The sequence below is a fragment of the Ascidiella aspersa genome, chromosome 6, assembly GCF_963924565.1.
Source record: "Ascidiella aspersa chromosome 6, kaAscAspe10.2, whole genome shotgun sequence".
Classification (NCBI taxonomy): domain Eukaryota; kingdom Metazoa; phylum Chordata; class Ascidiacea; order Phlebobranchia; family Ascidiidae; genus Ascidiella; species Ascidiella aspersa.
Window position 1 is genome coordinate 10,714,450 of NC_139452.1, and position 16,865 is coordinate 10,731,314.

A 16,865-nucleotide genomic window follows, 5' to 3' on the forward strand; every position below is an offset into this window, starting at 1 on the left:
CGATTGCTGCCGCAGCCCAAAGCATTGCGTCTCGATTTATGTCGCGTGGCCGACTCTTAATCTGTCGGGCTCTGAACGCTTTTGTGCTGCTGCCAAGGCGATTGTAACCTGCTGAAGGTGCTGTTGGCGGAAAAGCTGCCAAAACAAACTAAAGTAGGACGAATGGGACTGCATTGAGGTGTGCATCGCAGCCTCATAGTATGGTTTAGGAAGTTGGAAGGAGAGGTGTTTATTATATTTGGTGCAATGATAAAATAGATATAAAGTGGCCAAACGTAGTGTAATGCAATTAAGTAACGCTACTTAGTTCACCTGAATGCCTTCTTGAGTGATAAGCGTGGAACGACTTGATATGTGCTGCACAAGGAATCACGAGGGTCAGGGCTATTCGTTTGATGTTTGAGAGGGCGCCAATGAGATAGCTGTACAGTTTGGTTTCGTTTGTTATTGTTTTGGTACTGCCTTTGATTTGAGGTGACATATTAGTGAAAACCAGTGCTTGTAATCGGTAAAACATGCGTCCAGCCGGGCGCTTTTTCATGAACTGTGTAGGAAGCGGTGTTAAACGCAATATTTGTAAAGGCCACTATTTACGCGTTGGCTAATTCAAACACGTACGTCAGTAATTGGAACCATTTTGATAATGCCAAATAGGAAACAGAAAATCTCTGTGGACAATTGATTGTTCTAAAATTGATTGATTCGACATGATATTACAACAAGTAAAACGTGACGTCTTAAAACGATAAACTATTTTAACGCAACAACATCTTTTTAGCCTAAACATTGCTTGAACGTACAGTAACCAGTCCCCATCAAAGTGATTGCACTAATTCGCAACTATAATATTTTAAAACATGTAGGCATCGTATGCCCCGAAGGCACATAAAGCCTTTTTACCTAAATGAATCATTTGTTTGACACAAAACACACACGAGTTTTTGTCTTTTTTGGTTTTGGGTGGTATGGCAAGGTTTCCCAAATCGGAATTATAAAATTGCTAATTAAAAAAAAATTTACGTTTTATGGTAAAATGATCGGAATACTCGACCAAAGCAAAACGGCTTTCTCCGAATTTTGTTTTGTCTAGCAAATTATTGTTGCACAAACACGCTTTTCTTGCACTGAATGTGCAATTTATAAATTTGATTTTTCCTTTTGTTGCTGAAAGTATTTAGAAAGGTGTTTTGCATACGTAATTTATTATCCATCGTCATTCCTAGAAAGGGAAGTTTATAAATATTGTGCTTTGTATAAACCAATTGTCCAATTGCGGGCAATTTAAGTCGCATTTCAGATCAAAATGATATAGTAAGATTTCTATTAAAAACCGTTGCTTAAACCAGTGCTTCTTAAATTTTTTTTAGTTTTGTTCACCCCTAGCATCTATCTCCAGATTTCATTCACCCTTGTGAAAAAATCAGAATTGATTTTGCTTTTGAAAATTCTCACATGCTCACTGAACAGGTTGAACACCCGGAATATCCACACTGCTCCAAGCTATCATCCATTTCTGACGGTTTACCCTTATTCACCCCTTTTGATTGGTTCACCCCTGCAAAAATTTTATTCACCCTGGGGTGAACCATTCACCTGTTTTAAAAACACTGGCTTAAACTGTGCTATCATTCGAACGTTGCGGTGTATATAGCTATCAATTTTAGTGTAGCTGACAAATTAGAAAAATGCCACGTTCAAAAGTCGAAACTGTTTTGACAGATTTAAAGTGTTTTATCTCGATCATTAGCTGTACACCATGACTCAACAAGAGTCCGTTTCCTAATTCGTTAGTGGCACACTGGTTGATTACGTCATTGTATTTCGTAAATGGTTTGCCTGACCTCGATGACGCAATGCCATTTCCCAATGTTGGATAAACCTTATTATTTTTTGGCATATTCTGTGGCATTGCTTCAGCTGATGGATTAACCATCAGGCCAATCGTTGTTTTACATGACAGTTGATTCTTAGACTAAAAAGTAATAAAAAACTGGGTAATTTATTTGTTAAACATATTGTATTGGTTGCAAGCGTTTTTAATCAAAGTTAAATAAAATAGTCTAGAGTCCTGGATTATATGAGAGTCCTGCGCATTTAGTGGCCATGGTCTCTATGTTACATCTTTGCTGTTTTAACAAAAGCAATTAAGCTAAAGATAACACATTTACAGCTATATACTTTTTGCAGAAAAGTAAGTTGGCACTTCTACAATTACAGGCTTTGTACACAGATACCCGCAAAATGAAAAATTTTCTGGCAGCTATCAGTTTTTCGGTTCCGTTTACCCTTTTAAGGCATTAACATATAATTCAATACAATAGCGTGTTTTCTATCTTCCGGGTTGAGTTCTGGTTTTGTAGTTTTTGTACTTCCCCGGAAAACTAAAAATAGTTCGAGATCCTTTCGAATATAAGAAATTCCGGAAGTCATTTCCACGTATCTTTGGTTGACTTGTACTTACCCCTGCTTTGTATTCCTCACATGCGACGTTACGTAGTGTTACGTCACCGTTGTATTTCCGGACGATTTTCTTTCTCATAAGTCGGGCGAATATTTTTTGAGTTAGTTTTGGATGAAATTGCATTATTTTCAGCAAGCTATAGTAATTTGAAATTTCTACAAAATAAATTAGATTTTGCTGTAGCTTTAGGAAGGGTGTCTAAAGTTTAATATTTTATTATTTAGGTAAAAAACGTGACTACGTTGTTATGGTTGTACTATAGAGTTTGTGTAGGTATTAGATGATAAATTGCAAGCTATGCTATAACTTAAGATATTAAAAATAATTAAATGCCATTTTAGTTATTATTATAATTTAATCTTAAATGTGTGTTTTATATCGTTGTGTGTCTAATCAATAAGTGACTTCTCCATGTGTTGCATTTAGTTTATATTCAGATAAAAACATATATTTTAGAAAAACACAAATGTCTGATTCTTTTCTGTTAATTATGATTATTTTGACTGCGGATGTCCGATAATATTGGATCGGATCCGATACTCGATGTCATTTGTAGTATCGTTACTCGTCCGATCAAGTGGTAGTATCGGTACTCGTCTCGGTGCCGATCCGAAACCAAATTAATATAGGATTTTCAGCCATGATTTGCGACCCTACCAAGAGATTCTGCTTTGAAATATAAAAATATCAAAACGAACAGGGGGCCGACAGGGGGTAATTAAACTATTAACGTAAAAGACAAAGTTTGCCCAATATCCAGAAAATCAACTTCCTTGAGCGTTTCAATTGCACATATTTTGCTTTAATAAGTATGTGAATGACCTTTGTTCGGTATCGGGTCGGATCCGATACTTTTTGCCCGAATTATCGGTTTCGGGTATCGGATTAAATTGTCAAGTATCGGACATCCCTAAGTTTTACGATATCAATGACGATATTTGGTTTAGGACCGGAAGGCGGTACATTTTGCCAAAAGCACCGGGTATCCGTATGAATTACAAAGAATCGAAAACCATCCTAATTTTCTTTCAGTCTTTATAAAAACGCTACGTAATAGAAACAGCTTAAACAGTATAAAACGAGAATCGAATATGACCCGAGTCCCATGAATTACACGGAGCAGCACCACTGAGTTTGTTTACCAAGAAGTTATTTGTTCATCTCGCAATGGAACATCCAATTTCAACTTCCAACAACCGTAAAAGACAAAGCACCCGAAATGGATTATAAGCCACAGGGCAAGAAGGCCAGCACCTCTGGCCACCTTCGGCGAAAAAAGAGCCGCCAACACTCGAGGCAGCTCTCGCGCACGTCATCAAACGGCGATGACGCCACTTCGTGGGATGAGCGGAAGTCGGAAGAGATCGTGCTCGATCCGGAGCACCTGGTGCACGCCTCCGATCCCAACGTGGCACTCACCAATCCAGTCATCCTGCAACATCTTCAGAAGCTCCACGAAAGAGCAACGAGGAGGTAGAGGGTTTTTTTATGCAATGTTTTGACAAAGTACGACCCACAATGAGTTATATTATAGTGGATAAAGGTTTTTTTTTAAAGCCGGTTGTGACGAATCGACTGTATAACTAAATCATTTAGATAAAACATAAAAAAATTGGTCTGATTATACGATTTAGTGTCAAAGTTGCTTTTGACAGGTTCCATTTTATGCACCATCCATAAAAGTAGGGTTGGCGTCATTTAAGTGTCGTTCTTTAGTCTTGTTTTTTTATTTAGTTTTGCTTTAGGTGGCTTTCTTTACTTTAGTTAAAATTAACATATCGGACTATACATAAAGCGCACTATGACAATGCACTAAATATGCGTGATTTGCTTTTATAAAAAGGCGAAGGTTGCATTGAGGTTTATAGATGTGTTAAAAAAGGAATGCAGACTGCTATCTTGGTGCATCTGCCCGTTTGCTGGATCTTTTGTATTACTTCTAAAACAAACACACCGTCAATTTGCATAGAATTAAGGCTGCTCAATGGCCGGAAATATATAATTGGAATTTAAATCTTGTGGTTCATTGTGCATCGATGTCAATTTTGGGCCACTGGATTTGAAGGCAACCTGCTGTGTTTGCATCTCGCCACTTTAAATCAGTGTTGCGGAGTCCGACTCCGGCCAAAATGTACGATCTCGCCCTGAGTCTGGCTCAGACTTAACAGTTTGTATTTCACCCATTTACGTAACCGATAAGGTGGATATTCAGCAATCCACTCATATGGATGTTGTAATTGATCCACCCACAATACACGTTTCAAAAATATTTCAACACTTGCTAATCCTACATTACAACTTATATTTTGCCGCCATAATGGTTTTTAAAATTTTCGCATGCGCAGGTCGGACCCGGGACTCAGGTAGTTTACGTGTTGGTCTTAATCGAGTCCCGAGTCCCGAGTCCGACTCCAGCAAACCAAACCGACTCCGTCAAGTACCGAGCCCGACTCAGACTCTGCAGCCCTGTTTTAAAGCTTCTCATTCTTGCTCTACAGAGCTAATCAGCAGCTCCACGAGGAAGACATTGAAGAGAGGAGGAAGCAGCTACGCGGCAAGGTGGAGGCGTTTAACAGGAGGAGCCAAGCCGGAGCATTCCGCGTCAAGTTGTCGGAGGTGAGGGCCCGCTATTAAAAAGCATTTTACTTGTCTTTTTTGGCTTAAAAAAACGACATAGAACGTAACTTGATAAATATGAATTGGAAAGCCACAAAAGGGACTAGATCGACGTCATCTTTGTTAAGACGTTTCGATACGAGCTTGTATCATATTCTGGTAATGTGACTGAGAAGTAACTCAAGCATCACTTATAAAAGATGCGACGCAAATGTTATCAGTCTGAGTTTCCATAGTTGGAGCATTAAAGATACGTGCATAGTGTACCCAAGTATATAGAAAGTTTATCAAAAATTACGAACTGCTAGTTTTAAGCTGTAAAGCTGCTGGGGTGTATTTGTACAAACCATATGGTAAGTTTGCGAGACTATCTTCTTCAACTCTTGAAATATAATGGTTATAGTGTAAGATGTTAATTTAAAATTTGTCAATCCAGAAAATAATGTTTTATAAAAAATATCTTTTTTGACTAGCTATACACTTAGAAAAGTCAAAATAAAAATCCTTTGTACAAATCCTAGGCATTAAAAATCAAATGACTTTTGACAATAGGAATTTAGGCTTATACGAGAGTGATGTTACGATAAACCTTATGTAAAAACAAAATGTCTAAGTAAGTTGCCAAAAAGAGACGTTCAAATCAATCATGAAAAGCAGCACACTTTTTGACCTCTTTATGTTTTACAATAAAAACTATTTAATTTATTAGACTTGAGAAAAATTCAAAATATTAAAATTTAGTTTTTACCTAAATTTCCGTCAATTTTAAGCCTGTGCATAAAAATAACAAATTTACGTTTAATAAATCACATTTACGCTTAGTTGCATATCGAATACGCATGTCACTTACATTGCGCAAATTATTATGTAAAAACGTCGAAGCTATATAGGTGCAACAATACTGCAACAAATGTACGAAGCGTTAACAGTTTTTTCACGCTATACTTTACTCGCAAAAGTATTCGACTTTAAATTCCAACTGGTCGTCAAGAAATCGATCGCAAATCACACGTCAACAAAAGTTCGCGGCAAGGCGCTGCTGATGTGTGCTCGTGTATGCTTTGCCCTCAAACGCTCCTAACCCCCTCCACCTCCTTTGCCAGTTGGCTAAGAAAACGTGCCGCCAACGGTTCAGGCGCTCTGCGCTCAAATATAGCCAGCTTTGTTTCCGCAGTGGCAGTGTTTAATCTCAGCAAACCCACAGCATTGTGTTTTGGGTATTCGGCCTATAGCCCGGCGCCTCTCGGCCTTTGCTGGTCCATCAGTGTGCTGACTTCTAGTTTACGGGTAAATGTTTTCCACATGTCCTACGTTATTTCGGGCGATAAAAACACAAAATTTTCTGTGGCACTGTTGGTTTATTGTGTTTTAATTTTGGCTACCTCACGCACAGTCCTGCGTTTATCTGGGCAAAACAGTAAACATTTTTCCTAATTTACTTTTTACTAAATCACTCTTAGTTAAATCACGCATCAAGGTTAAGAAAGCTATCGAATTTAAAATATAATTTTGTCTAAACTTAGTATTGCAACAATTTTATATAAAGGAAGTGTATTTTGGCGGATTCGGCTCATGTTAGGCAACGTTTTATGTCGATTTGATGATGCCGTTTTCTTACCAAAGATACGTATGGCTCACTGTTTGCTTTGCAACTAATGTAATAGCCGTACTTAGAAAAACATTTCAAATATTTGCCTGAATCGAGTGGTTGTGCGAATTACACTGAGTTTCGAATGGTTAAGCGTTACTAAAACCTATATTTTGACAGGTGGATCTAAACATAGCTTCGCTTGCGTTTCCTTTATTTTGTTCTACTTGCAGCCTCAAAGCAATTTTAGTAATAAACACCGATGAGTGACGTCATTGCTGTTAACCTAATCGGCGACAAACTATCCAATGCTCGTTAACTGGTTCAATGGATTGTATTGAGGAAAAACAAACAGGATATCCGAAACTCGAGTAATTTTACCCCTTTTTGGTCTTTGCGCTTTCTACTTCTTTTAAATTACGATTAACATAGAAATACAGAAAGTTGCAAATTGTCACTATCTTTATTTCCACATTTTTGTAACTATATTTTCTCTACAACATCATATTTTTAAAGCATTCTATTCGCATAGGCTAATGCTTTATATCGCATGGTATAGATTCCTGTGTCAATGTTAATGACTGCGCGTCCCCCTCTCTCATAAACCAAAGCCACTCGGCCTACAAAAGTGCGCGTGTACCATCTGCCTTGCGCCACCAAGTCACTGAAGTCGCAAAGACTTAAATTTGCTATTAGTTTTCGGTACTTTTAACATGTGTTGTTTGCAGTCATCGGACGAGCTCCTGTACTCCGGCCCACTTCGCTTTTTCTATCGCAACCCGGTCAACCAGCACGAGAACTTCCGCTTGATGACGCTGGCGGACCGCGACTGTGTGCGTGACGTCATGCCGGTGCTACGTCAGCGATTCGGGATACCAGCCGGGGTGCACTGCTCATTGAGGGAAATGATAAACGGAGGTGAATTATTTAAATTTATTTTGTTGCGGCTGAAACTAAATAATTTTTTGATGTAGCGGATTTTGTTAACGCTAGAGTGCACTAAAGAGCAATACATTAATTTACTCAAACAGTAGCGTCAAAAGTCATGGCGGCCAAGTGTCGCAGATTAGTTCGGGCACAATCGAGCGTTCTTTAGCAAGACGTTTATTGGACACTACGACAATCAGTATAAGGCAAACACCCATGCACAGTTGCAGAATAAGATCTGGCTTAAGGCTACAGCTATTCTCTACCCCCCGAACTTGCAAACTGTGCTCAAAATGCGTCCGATTCTCTCGGTATCCAACCGACGAATGGCGATGCAATAGAAATTAAGCAGCGCTGAAAAAACTGAGGCTCTGAAATTAACACGAAGTCCTATCCCCCCAGTAAAACCAATTCGGAGCATCAGTTTGGCACAAAAGGTCTAAAATAATGAAATTTGTGACACCAAGCAAACTTAAAAAAAACAGGATTTATGTAGTAAAGTCGCATTGCAAACAAACTATAGGTCCCATATAAATCATTAAGAGCCAGGTATTAACGATTTAGACAATATATTTAGTAATTCTTCACAAGTAAAGAGGTATATTGTAGAATTTTGTAAGATTCAACAATGGGAAGTTTGAAGCACTTCAATATTGTTTTTATGTCGAATCACACCGTTTTTTCCTCTAATAAGTAAAAAACGGGAATATGACCTATATGAAGTGTTTAGTAAACATGTATTAAAGCAAGGTTTTTATTGCGCACAGCATTGGCTAGACATTATTCTAAACGGAAGGAAACTGTTTTTCGAATGTTTGGATTTCCAGTTTTGAGGTCGGGAGAGGGCAAAACGTTCTTCCTCCATTCGCACAAATATTAAAACGAGGCGGAATTAAATACCACGCCAACCTTTTGACCTAGCGTGGTTCGTAAATCGTGGGATAATTAGGACAAAACACGACCGAAAAAATTGTTTGAGACTATGACGCGCAATTCTAGTACGGTACATCATATTATGGATGATGACTGAGAAGAGCCCTCGTTTTTAAAGCGAAATTATATATCAGATAAAGTTCATTTGCCAAGTTTTTTTGTTTTCTACGTTGTTTTTTTTAATTTTTTTTCATCACGCAAAACAAACACTAGACTTTTTTATTGGAACTTTATAAATAGTCTATTGGACCTTTATAAATAAAAACACTTCAGGGTGGTCGTCAAATGGAGATTGCATTGTTTTTTAACCGCTGATCACGCATATTGATGGAGCTTCGCTAGCCTTGTATCAAAATTCGACCAATTGGTGCCACGCACCGCGATACCAACCGCGTAAGTATTGCCAAGTTACATGTCAATTTGAATTCCAGCGACACCTAAAGACTGCAATTAAAGTGTTAGAAGACCGAATCGGCGTACCTTAACCGCTCACTGCGACTAATGCCACCGCACAACCCTTAAAAGCGGCATCGTCGCAAAATATGATAAAGAAACGATTGTATGCTTATCGGTTCATTCAACAAAAAAACAAGTCCTTAAAAAGGCACCATTTTAAAGGGGACCAAACTGGTACGGAATCAATTTTTTTGAGGATTTATTAAGTTGAAAGTGCAATCGGCGAAAAAAAGAAAACACTCTTCGCCAATGAACGCTCTAAGTTAGTTCGGCGATATTAACTTCGAATGTGTAGAGTACGAGGGAAACCAAACCTGTACTTATAAGGGCGGAATGAGCTATTTTAATTGCCGCGCCCCGGCGTACCATCGCCAATTACTGCGAGTTTCAATGGACAAAGAGATGGCGACGGTCCGCAAGACTTCATCTGATTTCAATCCGACCCCAGCGCTACGGTGATGCGCCATTATAAATGATTGTGACGCCATAGTGACCGGGAGCGTCGCCACTCTTGCGTGACCACTGTTTATCGGTGTCGATAGTTGCCTGATTGTAATTATGGAGAAGGGTTGTTTGGCAAAAGGATTTGTTGTATTTGTATCGCCAATTGAGTTTTTTTATGCTTTGCAGTTTAGCCTATTAAATACGAGTTGTGCTATGTTACGTATAGCTGACAGATGCTTAAATAATTACATATTTTAACTGAGATGATTAAACAAGTTAGTGGTTGGGAGAAAACTGAAAATACTTTGTTAGTACCATACGAAAAAAATATTGTTGTTTTTTGTAAATCGAACTTTGTTAACATATCACCTTTGCGTGCTTAGCTGTTTGGACCGGATATACATACCATAATATTTATAAAATATAGGTAACATCTTGTCATTATCTAACTGCCACCTTGGTTAATTAAGAGTATATAAAGCCTTTAAAAATGCATGTTTTCTTGGACGTAAAACGAGTAAAAAAGAGTACCAATACTTCACAAAGATCAGTAAAATGGTTTCCGAAGGTCAAGATGGTTGTCTATTGTAAATGCGCTAAAAGGATGTTATCGTTACTTTTTCGAGCCGTGGGCCTTGCTACCTACTTTCCGCAACCTTAACATCCACAAGTGGTCAGCTAACCTCAGGAGAATCTCGAGTGTTAAGTCCGACAAGAGGTCACTTGAAACCTGGACAACTAGCGCTCATACGCTGCAAATTACCATTGCACAGATAAAGTTTGGTGCACGAGGAACTATTCGACCGAAGTGGTTTAGGACAAAATCCGTAACAAAAAAAGGACAATTCGTTTTGTTTTTGGTTAGGTTTTAAGTTCGGTCGCTAAGAAATGTGACGAGAAAGAAATTAGTTTCGGTTCAAAAGTTGGATAATTATCACTGTTCGGAATAATTTATTAAAAACTTGTTGCGGTAAATTTATCACTGGCGGGGGTTTGAAGAGGGAAGCATTTACGCTTCTATGTTTTTTCGTGATATATGTTTACATATGGGCGTATTTAAGCACGCTTCTCTTCTTGTTGATTATCCCCGTTAATCTTAGTCTTAACGCAAAACCGAATTAATCGCCTTTCCCAAAATATCGAGCGCTGTCGAACTCGAAGCTAGTCGAAATGGATGAAAACATTAGGCGGCGCACCCTTTAAATTGGCGTTACCCCAACGATACCACTCAACGCTAAGTAAGAGCGCAAAGCGGCCATAATAAGAAATACTGACATATGTGCTCATGTACAATGTACAACATTGACGATTAGCGGATCCACTTCAGCTCTTTGGGGCCCTCCTGAGTGCGGTCGAGCGTGACGAGCCAGCGAACGGCGAGTATTAAATGAGACCGACGGCCGCATGTAAACAATGGATTTCCGAGAGTCCTGATGGCGAGAACGGTAATGTGAGATATGGGCTCGTTCTAAATCGTTTCTAAAGTTGATGTTTGAGTGTGAAAACGGAAGTGTTGTTAGTGCAGTTCTGCATGTTATCAGTTGTTAAATACGTTTGCCGTGGGTGGTTTAAGAAAGCTCCTAAATTATTTTGACTTTAGCCGATGGGAAGATAGTGAACCACCGGCTCAGTCTTTACTAAAATAAAATGTTTAATAAGAGTTTAACCTTTTCGACGTTAACTCAAATCGACATATTTATTTTCGTATTTACAGTTATTAGACGAAAGTGCTAAGAAAGACGAAAACTATTTGATGAATTTCTCGTAATATTACTAATGATGCTAACATGCATTTGCATTGGATCTGTTAGCTTTTCGGCGCCTTTTAAAAAATTATATTATTCTGCGCGCGTAATCGCTTGGGGCGTCTTTGATTGTTGTTCAGTATTGAGACTGTAATTTTCGATAATTGTGGCGACGGGACAAGGTGCGTGTTAAATCGACAATATCGTCTGTCGCTTTTCGTTTGTTAGCGTTTTTGTAACGCCGATTTGTGCTGTGCTCGGCGCAAAGCAGATGGTGCACGAGCACTTTTGTAGGCCGAGTGGCTTTGGATTAAAAGAGAGGGGTTCGAGCAGCCATTAACATTGACACAGCGATTTACACCATGCGATATAAAGCATTATGCACACAGTTAAAAATATGTACAAACAAAGATAGGGACAAATTGCGAAAATTATGCTTTTTGGTGGTTTTGACCATGGTTACTTATGAATTTAATTCATCCATTAAGCATGTATAAGGATATAATGGGCATTTTAACACGGTGATGTTTATTGTAAGTTATGGAGTTTATATCTTAATATAATCAGTTACACGAGAGAACTATTTGATGTAAGACTATATAACGATCGAGGTTAAATTGAAAGTTTTTTAACACCAGGTATATTAGCGAAATAATTTTGTTTGTCACATTAATGAAAGTATGTTGCGTACTTTATGCAATCGACAGTGAGCAAATATGCCTGTTTGTTTTGCCACATACATATGTTTACGTGTTAGCAGCCATTCGCCGTAGTTTCGTTTTGATGGAGCACCTGTCCAGCAAAATAATTGCCAATTTGTCGTGCTGTAAACCAAGGCCGAAGTGTTTTACAGTGATGTATGCGACAGTTACAATGCGCTCTGTAGGTAAAAACAGTTTTTTGCTGATGGGTGGCAGTTACGCCATTGCGTAGTAAATCTGACACCTTTTAAGTTCCATTGTGCTGGGGTAATTGTTTCGTGGGCTGAGACAAAACCCGTTTTTAATCCTTTGTTCTTATAGATTTATCTGTTTGTCTTAGCGCAAAGTGGTAATTTTTCTATTAGAGATTTCACCAATTTGAAGTTTAAATCATTCATTTATAAAAACGACAAGGTGTATGCAAGCTCAAGCGCTATAAATACTGTTAGAAACTTTACTGCAGTAAAAGGTCCTAGTATGGGTTTACTTTCGATAAAAATTGTACTTAAAGGTTTTTCAAAATAGAGTTAGTAATAAAATCAATTGCTGATTGACGAAAATAATAGCATGTATTTTGCTTTTAGGGTACTTGGCTAACTATATGCTCCAGGTATAAGAGAGTTTTTTTGTTATTCCTGTTTCGGGCAGATGCTCGATTATGACTTAAGATTTATCAAAACGTTAAGGCAACAGTCGAATTGTTTGAGACGTGTGGTTGGCAGATGTGCCACGACCTAAATGAACGGAGTCCACCTTTTTACGACTATTGGGTAACATATATCTTCTGCTAACACTGGTTTGAGATGCCTATTCACCCATAATTTACTAGAGTGGTGCATGTTTCTCATACGTGACTACACTTTAAGTTACATTGGACCTATAGAACAGACCATTTAAAACGTATGTATTGTATAGTCAGGATTAGATGTCTAGAAATATCTGAAGAAAATTTTGTTTGAGGATCGTTTGAAATCATATAGACGAATAAAATCCTCAACGCATGATTTTTTTGTTCCGACGACACATGATTTTCTTCGGCGTTGGTTTGTGGGGTTTATATATTTATTCGGCTGTAACGGATTGAAGTTGGAAATCGTTCAAAGCATATGTATTATGTATATTTTGCATTTGTGGTGCAAGGTTTAGCTTTAAGTACATCTCGTATTGAGTTTAGATTTCGCTGACAAGTTAGAAACGGCGTTATTTTATATTGTTAAGGTATTCACGTCATTATTGAGGCAATAACGAATTTGGTTCGAATAGAAAAGGTATTTAAACTTATATAAAAAGGTTATAGATAAACACTCAATTAAGGTTTTACCAATTCTTCATTGCCGTTGCAGGTATTAATGTAGTGCATCTAAATAGCAAAAACATGTTCCCATGTCATAAACGGAACTAAGATGTTAATACGCCCAAAGCATTTTGTGTAACATTAGAAGATCAGTTTATCGCCGCAAGAGAATCTCAGCAGGATTTAAGTTTAGTTGTTGTTGTGATTTCCTTATATTTGTCGTTGCGCCAAAGTGATTTGCTCACATCGTGGATGTCCAAGAGATACTAAAAAACAGAGCTCGCGTAACGTTAGGCGCCCCTGTTAACTAAAAGCATCTGGTTACATCACCACTTATTATGACTCTTAAAATCAGCCAACGCGTTTATGCGAGTTTATTGTACACACCATCTGTAGTGATTTGTTGTTTTGCGTGGACGCGGTATGCCTAATGGAGCCAAAGATCGACTGGTGATTGTTACTTGCTATGAACTACCGCTTATTCACGCCGTTTCTACAAATTATATTTCCGCGTGGGATATTTTTTTCCCAGCGGTTTGTTTGTTGTCGGAGATACTTCTCGTATTTACAGAAGCAATTCAGTAGTGAAGGTTTTTGTGAGTCTATTTTAGGGGTCGCCCAACTAAGCCCCGGGTATTTTTTTATGAACATTTATTTTAACTTATCTTTGTTTTATAATAGTTAGGCCAAATAACCTAAATGCGATATTTATATTTGGTCGGTGACCTCTAATCTTTAAAGTTATCCGGCCTTTTATGAACGAAGTTTGGTAACCCTGGCCTATGGTATGCATCCCAACCATTCTTAACTACAAGGCCCCAGGTGTATATTGGAACATATTAGTGCCTTCACAGACGTTTTCTATCTGAAAATTTAGTCTTAAAGTAAGTATCTAGTACCAGAGGTATTTAGGTCAGTAATACAGGGTTATTAGGGTCAACGAGTTATCTTCCGGTTTTGTCACACCATCTAGTTTAACAGTAACATGTCTTCGGCAAGTCTATTTGAGTTAGAATCGTTTCAGACCTGACTTTCCCTACACAACTGACCTGACTTTCCCTACAAAACGAAACTACGGCGAATGGCTGCTAATACGTAAACATATGTATGTAAAACAAACAGGCATATTTGCTGACTGTCGATTGCATCCGTTCTTTTTTGAGGATAATTTTTGGCATTCCGCTATCGTGTTCCAGGAGACAAAATTAGGCAGTCATTTCAGGGTGCAATCACGTTTTTGTTGACAAACAATAACATTGGCAGTTTTAATTTGATTGCATACACGTTTAACTGCGCAGTTTTCTAGCGCCCCTTTGGGCGTTGGTGTGACCAGGCATTTTGTTGATGATTTGTGGCCCACTGTGCCTGATAGACAGTGCTAAGAGCCTGCCGTACAGCTTAACGATTTAGGGTTTAGTGCTACTTCTTTCTTGTAAAGTTCGATTTTGTCCTTTTTGTTACGTTGTATACGGCCGTTAAATATACATTATAAGCTAAGTTTTTCGGTTTAGCTTTTCTGCTTTTTGTGTTTTGTATATAAGATAAGCCACCCCGAGTTAAACTAAAAGTTTTTTATTCTTCTAAATATGTTTATTCTAAATATGTTTTATACATATTTAGAATCCTAAATGTTCCGTGGCATATTTTTCTCTGAAAAGTAGCATTAGCAAGGTTTTAAAAACAGCTACTTTTACCGTATGTTCGAATAACTGAGATAAGGGTCCAAAGGGGACAATTTGGTTAAGGTTACTGCCTGAAAAGTCTTTCATGGACAATGGACATGTCTCTGTGCAATTCAAGCACTTGTATATGTTTACAGGCGGCCGCTATATATGTTTGGCCACGCGCCGTCGCATTGTACTGTTGTATCTCTCCGACAAGGGGAGGTGCCACTTGATAAAGTTGTTGACATAGGAAGGCATTCAATGGCTTTACATCGCTTCCTCTTCTTTGGCCCGCCGACACCGTAACTTTTTACTGATTGTTGCTATACCTGTCGCAAAACATACCGAGCTGGCCGGAAAGTTTGTTCTGTCCGTTATTTTTAAATATTAGCGTATCGACTTTACAGTAGACCATGAGGTTCGAATACAGTAGACCAAAGTTTGGCTGCAAACTTTGAACGATATCTACGTCAGGAAATAATACCTTTATGTGGATAACAGTTCAAGTATATTGGATTTAAGGCCAAGCGATCCGTTTGGAGTGTCTATAACAGTTATATAATCAGTTTATTACGTAAAATGATGAAAGTAATCCTTGGCAGTTTTCTTATATGGGTCGGTAATTTACCAGATGTAAAATGAGACAAACTTCAATACATTTACCACAAAGTAGAACTACCGTTTTGATTGGAGCCAGACTTTTAAATCGATCTTACCTTTACCCCAGTAGCCATAGTAGTTGAGAATATGGTTTTTTGGTCGTTTCCGCTCGATTTGTGGGAATTCATGTATTTCGGTGGACACGTCGTAAAAGGTCTGCATATGAGAAGTTGTGCAATTCTCCGCCGACTAGGCTTTGTCTATTTTTGGTGAACGTTTGACATTCACTAAATATGGGCTCATGTGACAACTATAGTTAAAACACTAATAGCTTTGGGTAATTATGGGTGATCGGCTGTTTGCAGAAACTATCTAGTCCTTTAAATATAAATATGTAGCCTTTAGTACCCTTAAAGCTGTTAAAATCAATTAAAGTTTTGTTTAGCAACATTTTAGTAAAAAAATCCCAGCCAACCCTGTCGTCTTGAAATAACTTTGTGCTCCACACGTACAGCAGCGTAATGGGACCTTTGTCGCTCTGTTCGTGGTAACTGCTATCATTAGTTGGTTGCCTGTGAGGTCAGCACATTGCTGGCGTCTGAGCAAGTAACGCTTCGCTATTAACTATTTGGGCGTCCTTCTGTTTCACGACTCACGTGTGGAAGATTTTTTGAGACTCACTATTGCTATTTGTATAGTAAATTTGTAGTTTTCATATGGTAATAAACAATTGACCAGGTCGATTAGAATTAGTTAGTAAGGTTAGTTTTTGCAAACTTCGTTCATAAGTGCATATATGTAAGGTCTATTAAATATAAAAGTTCTTTAAACCTTTATGTGACAATGCATCTTGCGTCAACCGTGGTCAAGTGTTGTGACTGACTGACAGCCTACGAAGTGGTTTGCAAGAGATTTTGTATGTCGATTTGAATATAGACTCCTTAACTTTTATCGTGTCCTGATTGAACTTGGCTGACTTTTGTTGTTGTTTTGACTTTTCACGTAAAATGACTTGATAATCTTATAGACACTTCTGTACAATCAGCTTCATCAACAGTGCGCCATCCCTATAGCTTTTAACTATAGGTAGTCGGAGATACTGAACAGTTGCAAAGTATTATTTTTGTTGTACTATACGTTTGAAATTTAATTTCATAATGAACTCTTTACAGGCCTTCTCAGCCAACATTTAATTCCGTCTTACCTATTAATTTTAATTTTTAAAAGTGTTTATATTTTGTTTATGCGGCTCACAATGGGAATATTTTACTGTGAAATGATTTTTGAGTTTTCTAATTTTATAGAAAGATTTTGTTTAGCTCGATCTATACGCGAAAAGGCCGAACTGGGTTTATTCGCTATAGCTGTTGACTGTTGTTATGCACTTAAGACTCTTGAAGATTTTGCGTGCATTACAGAATATTCTTTAACAGCCA

At 38.1% G+C, this 16,865-nt stretch overlaps 1 protein-coding gene across 1 annotated transcript in view; it reads left to right on the forward strand.

Moving 5' to 3' along the window:
* The first annotated feature begins 3,680 nt into the window (after positions 1 to 3,680).
* Positions 3,681 to 16,865, forward strand: part of LOC146139681 (ras-associating and dilute domain-containing protein-like) — a 36,188-nt gene continuing 23,003 nt past the window's right edge. The window contains exons 1-3 of the mRNA XM_083391894.1: positions 3,681 to 3,934; positions 4,960 to 5,077; positions 7,394 to 7,583. Coding sequence (XP_083248020.1) covers positions 3,681 to 3,934; positions 4,960 to 5,077; positions 7,394 to 7,583 — 562 coding nt within the window. The remainder of the gene's footprint in view (positions 3,935 to 4,959; positions 5,078 to 7,393; positions 7,584 to 16,865) is intronic.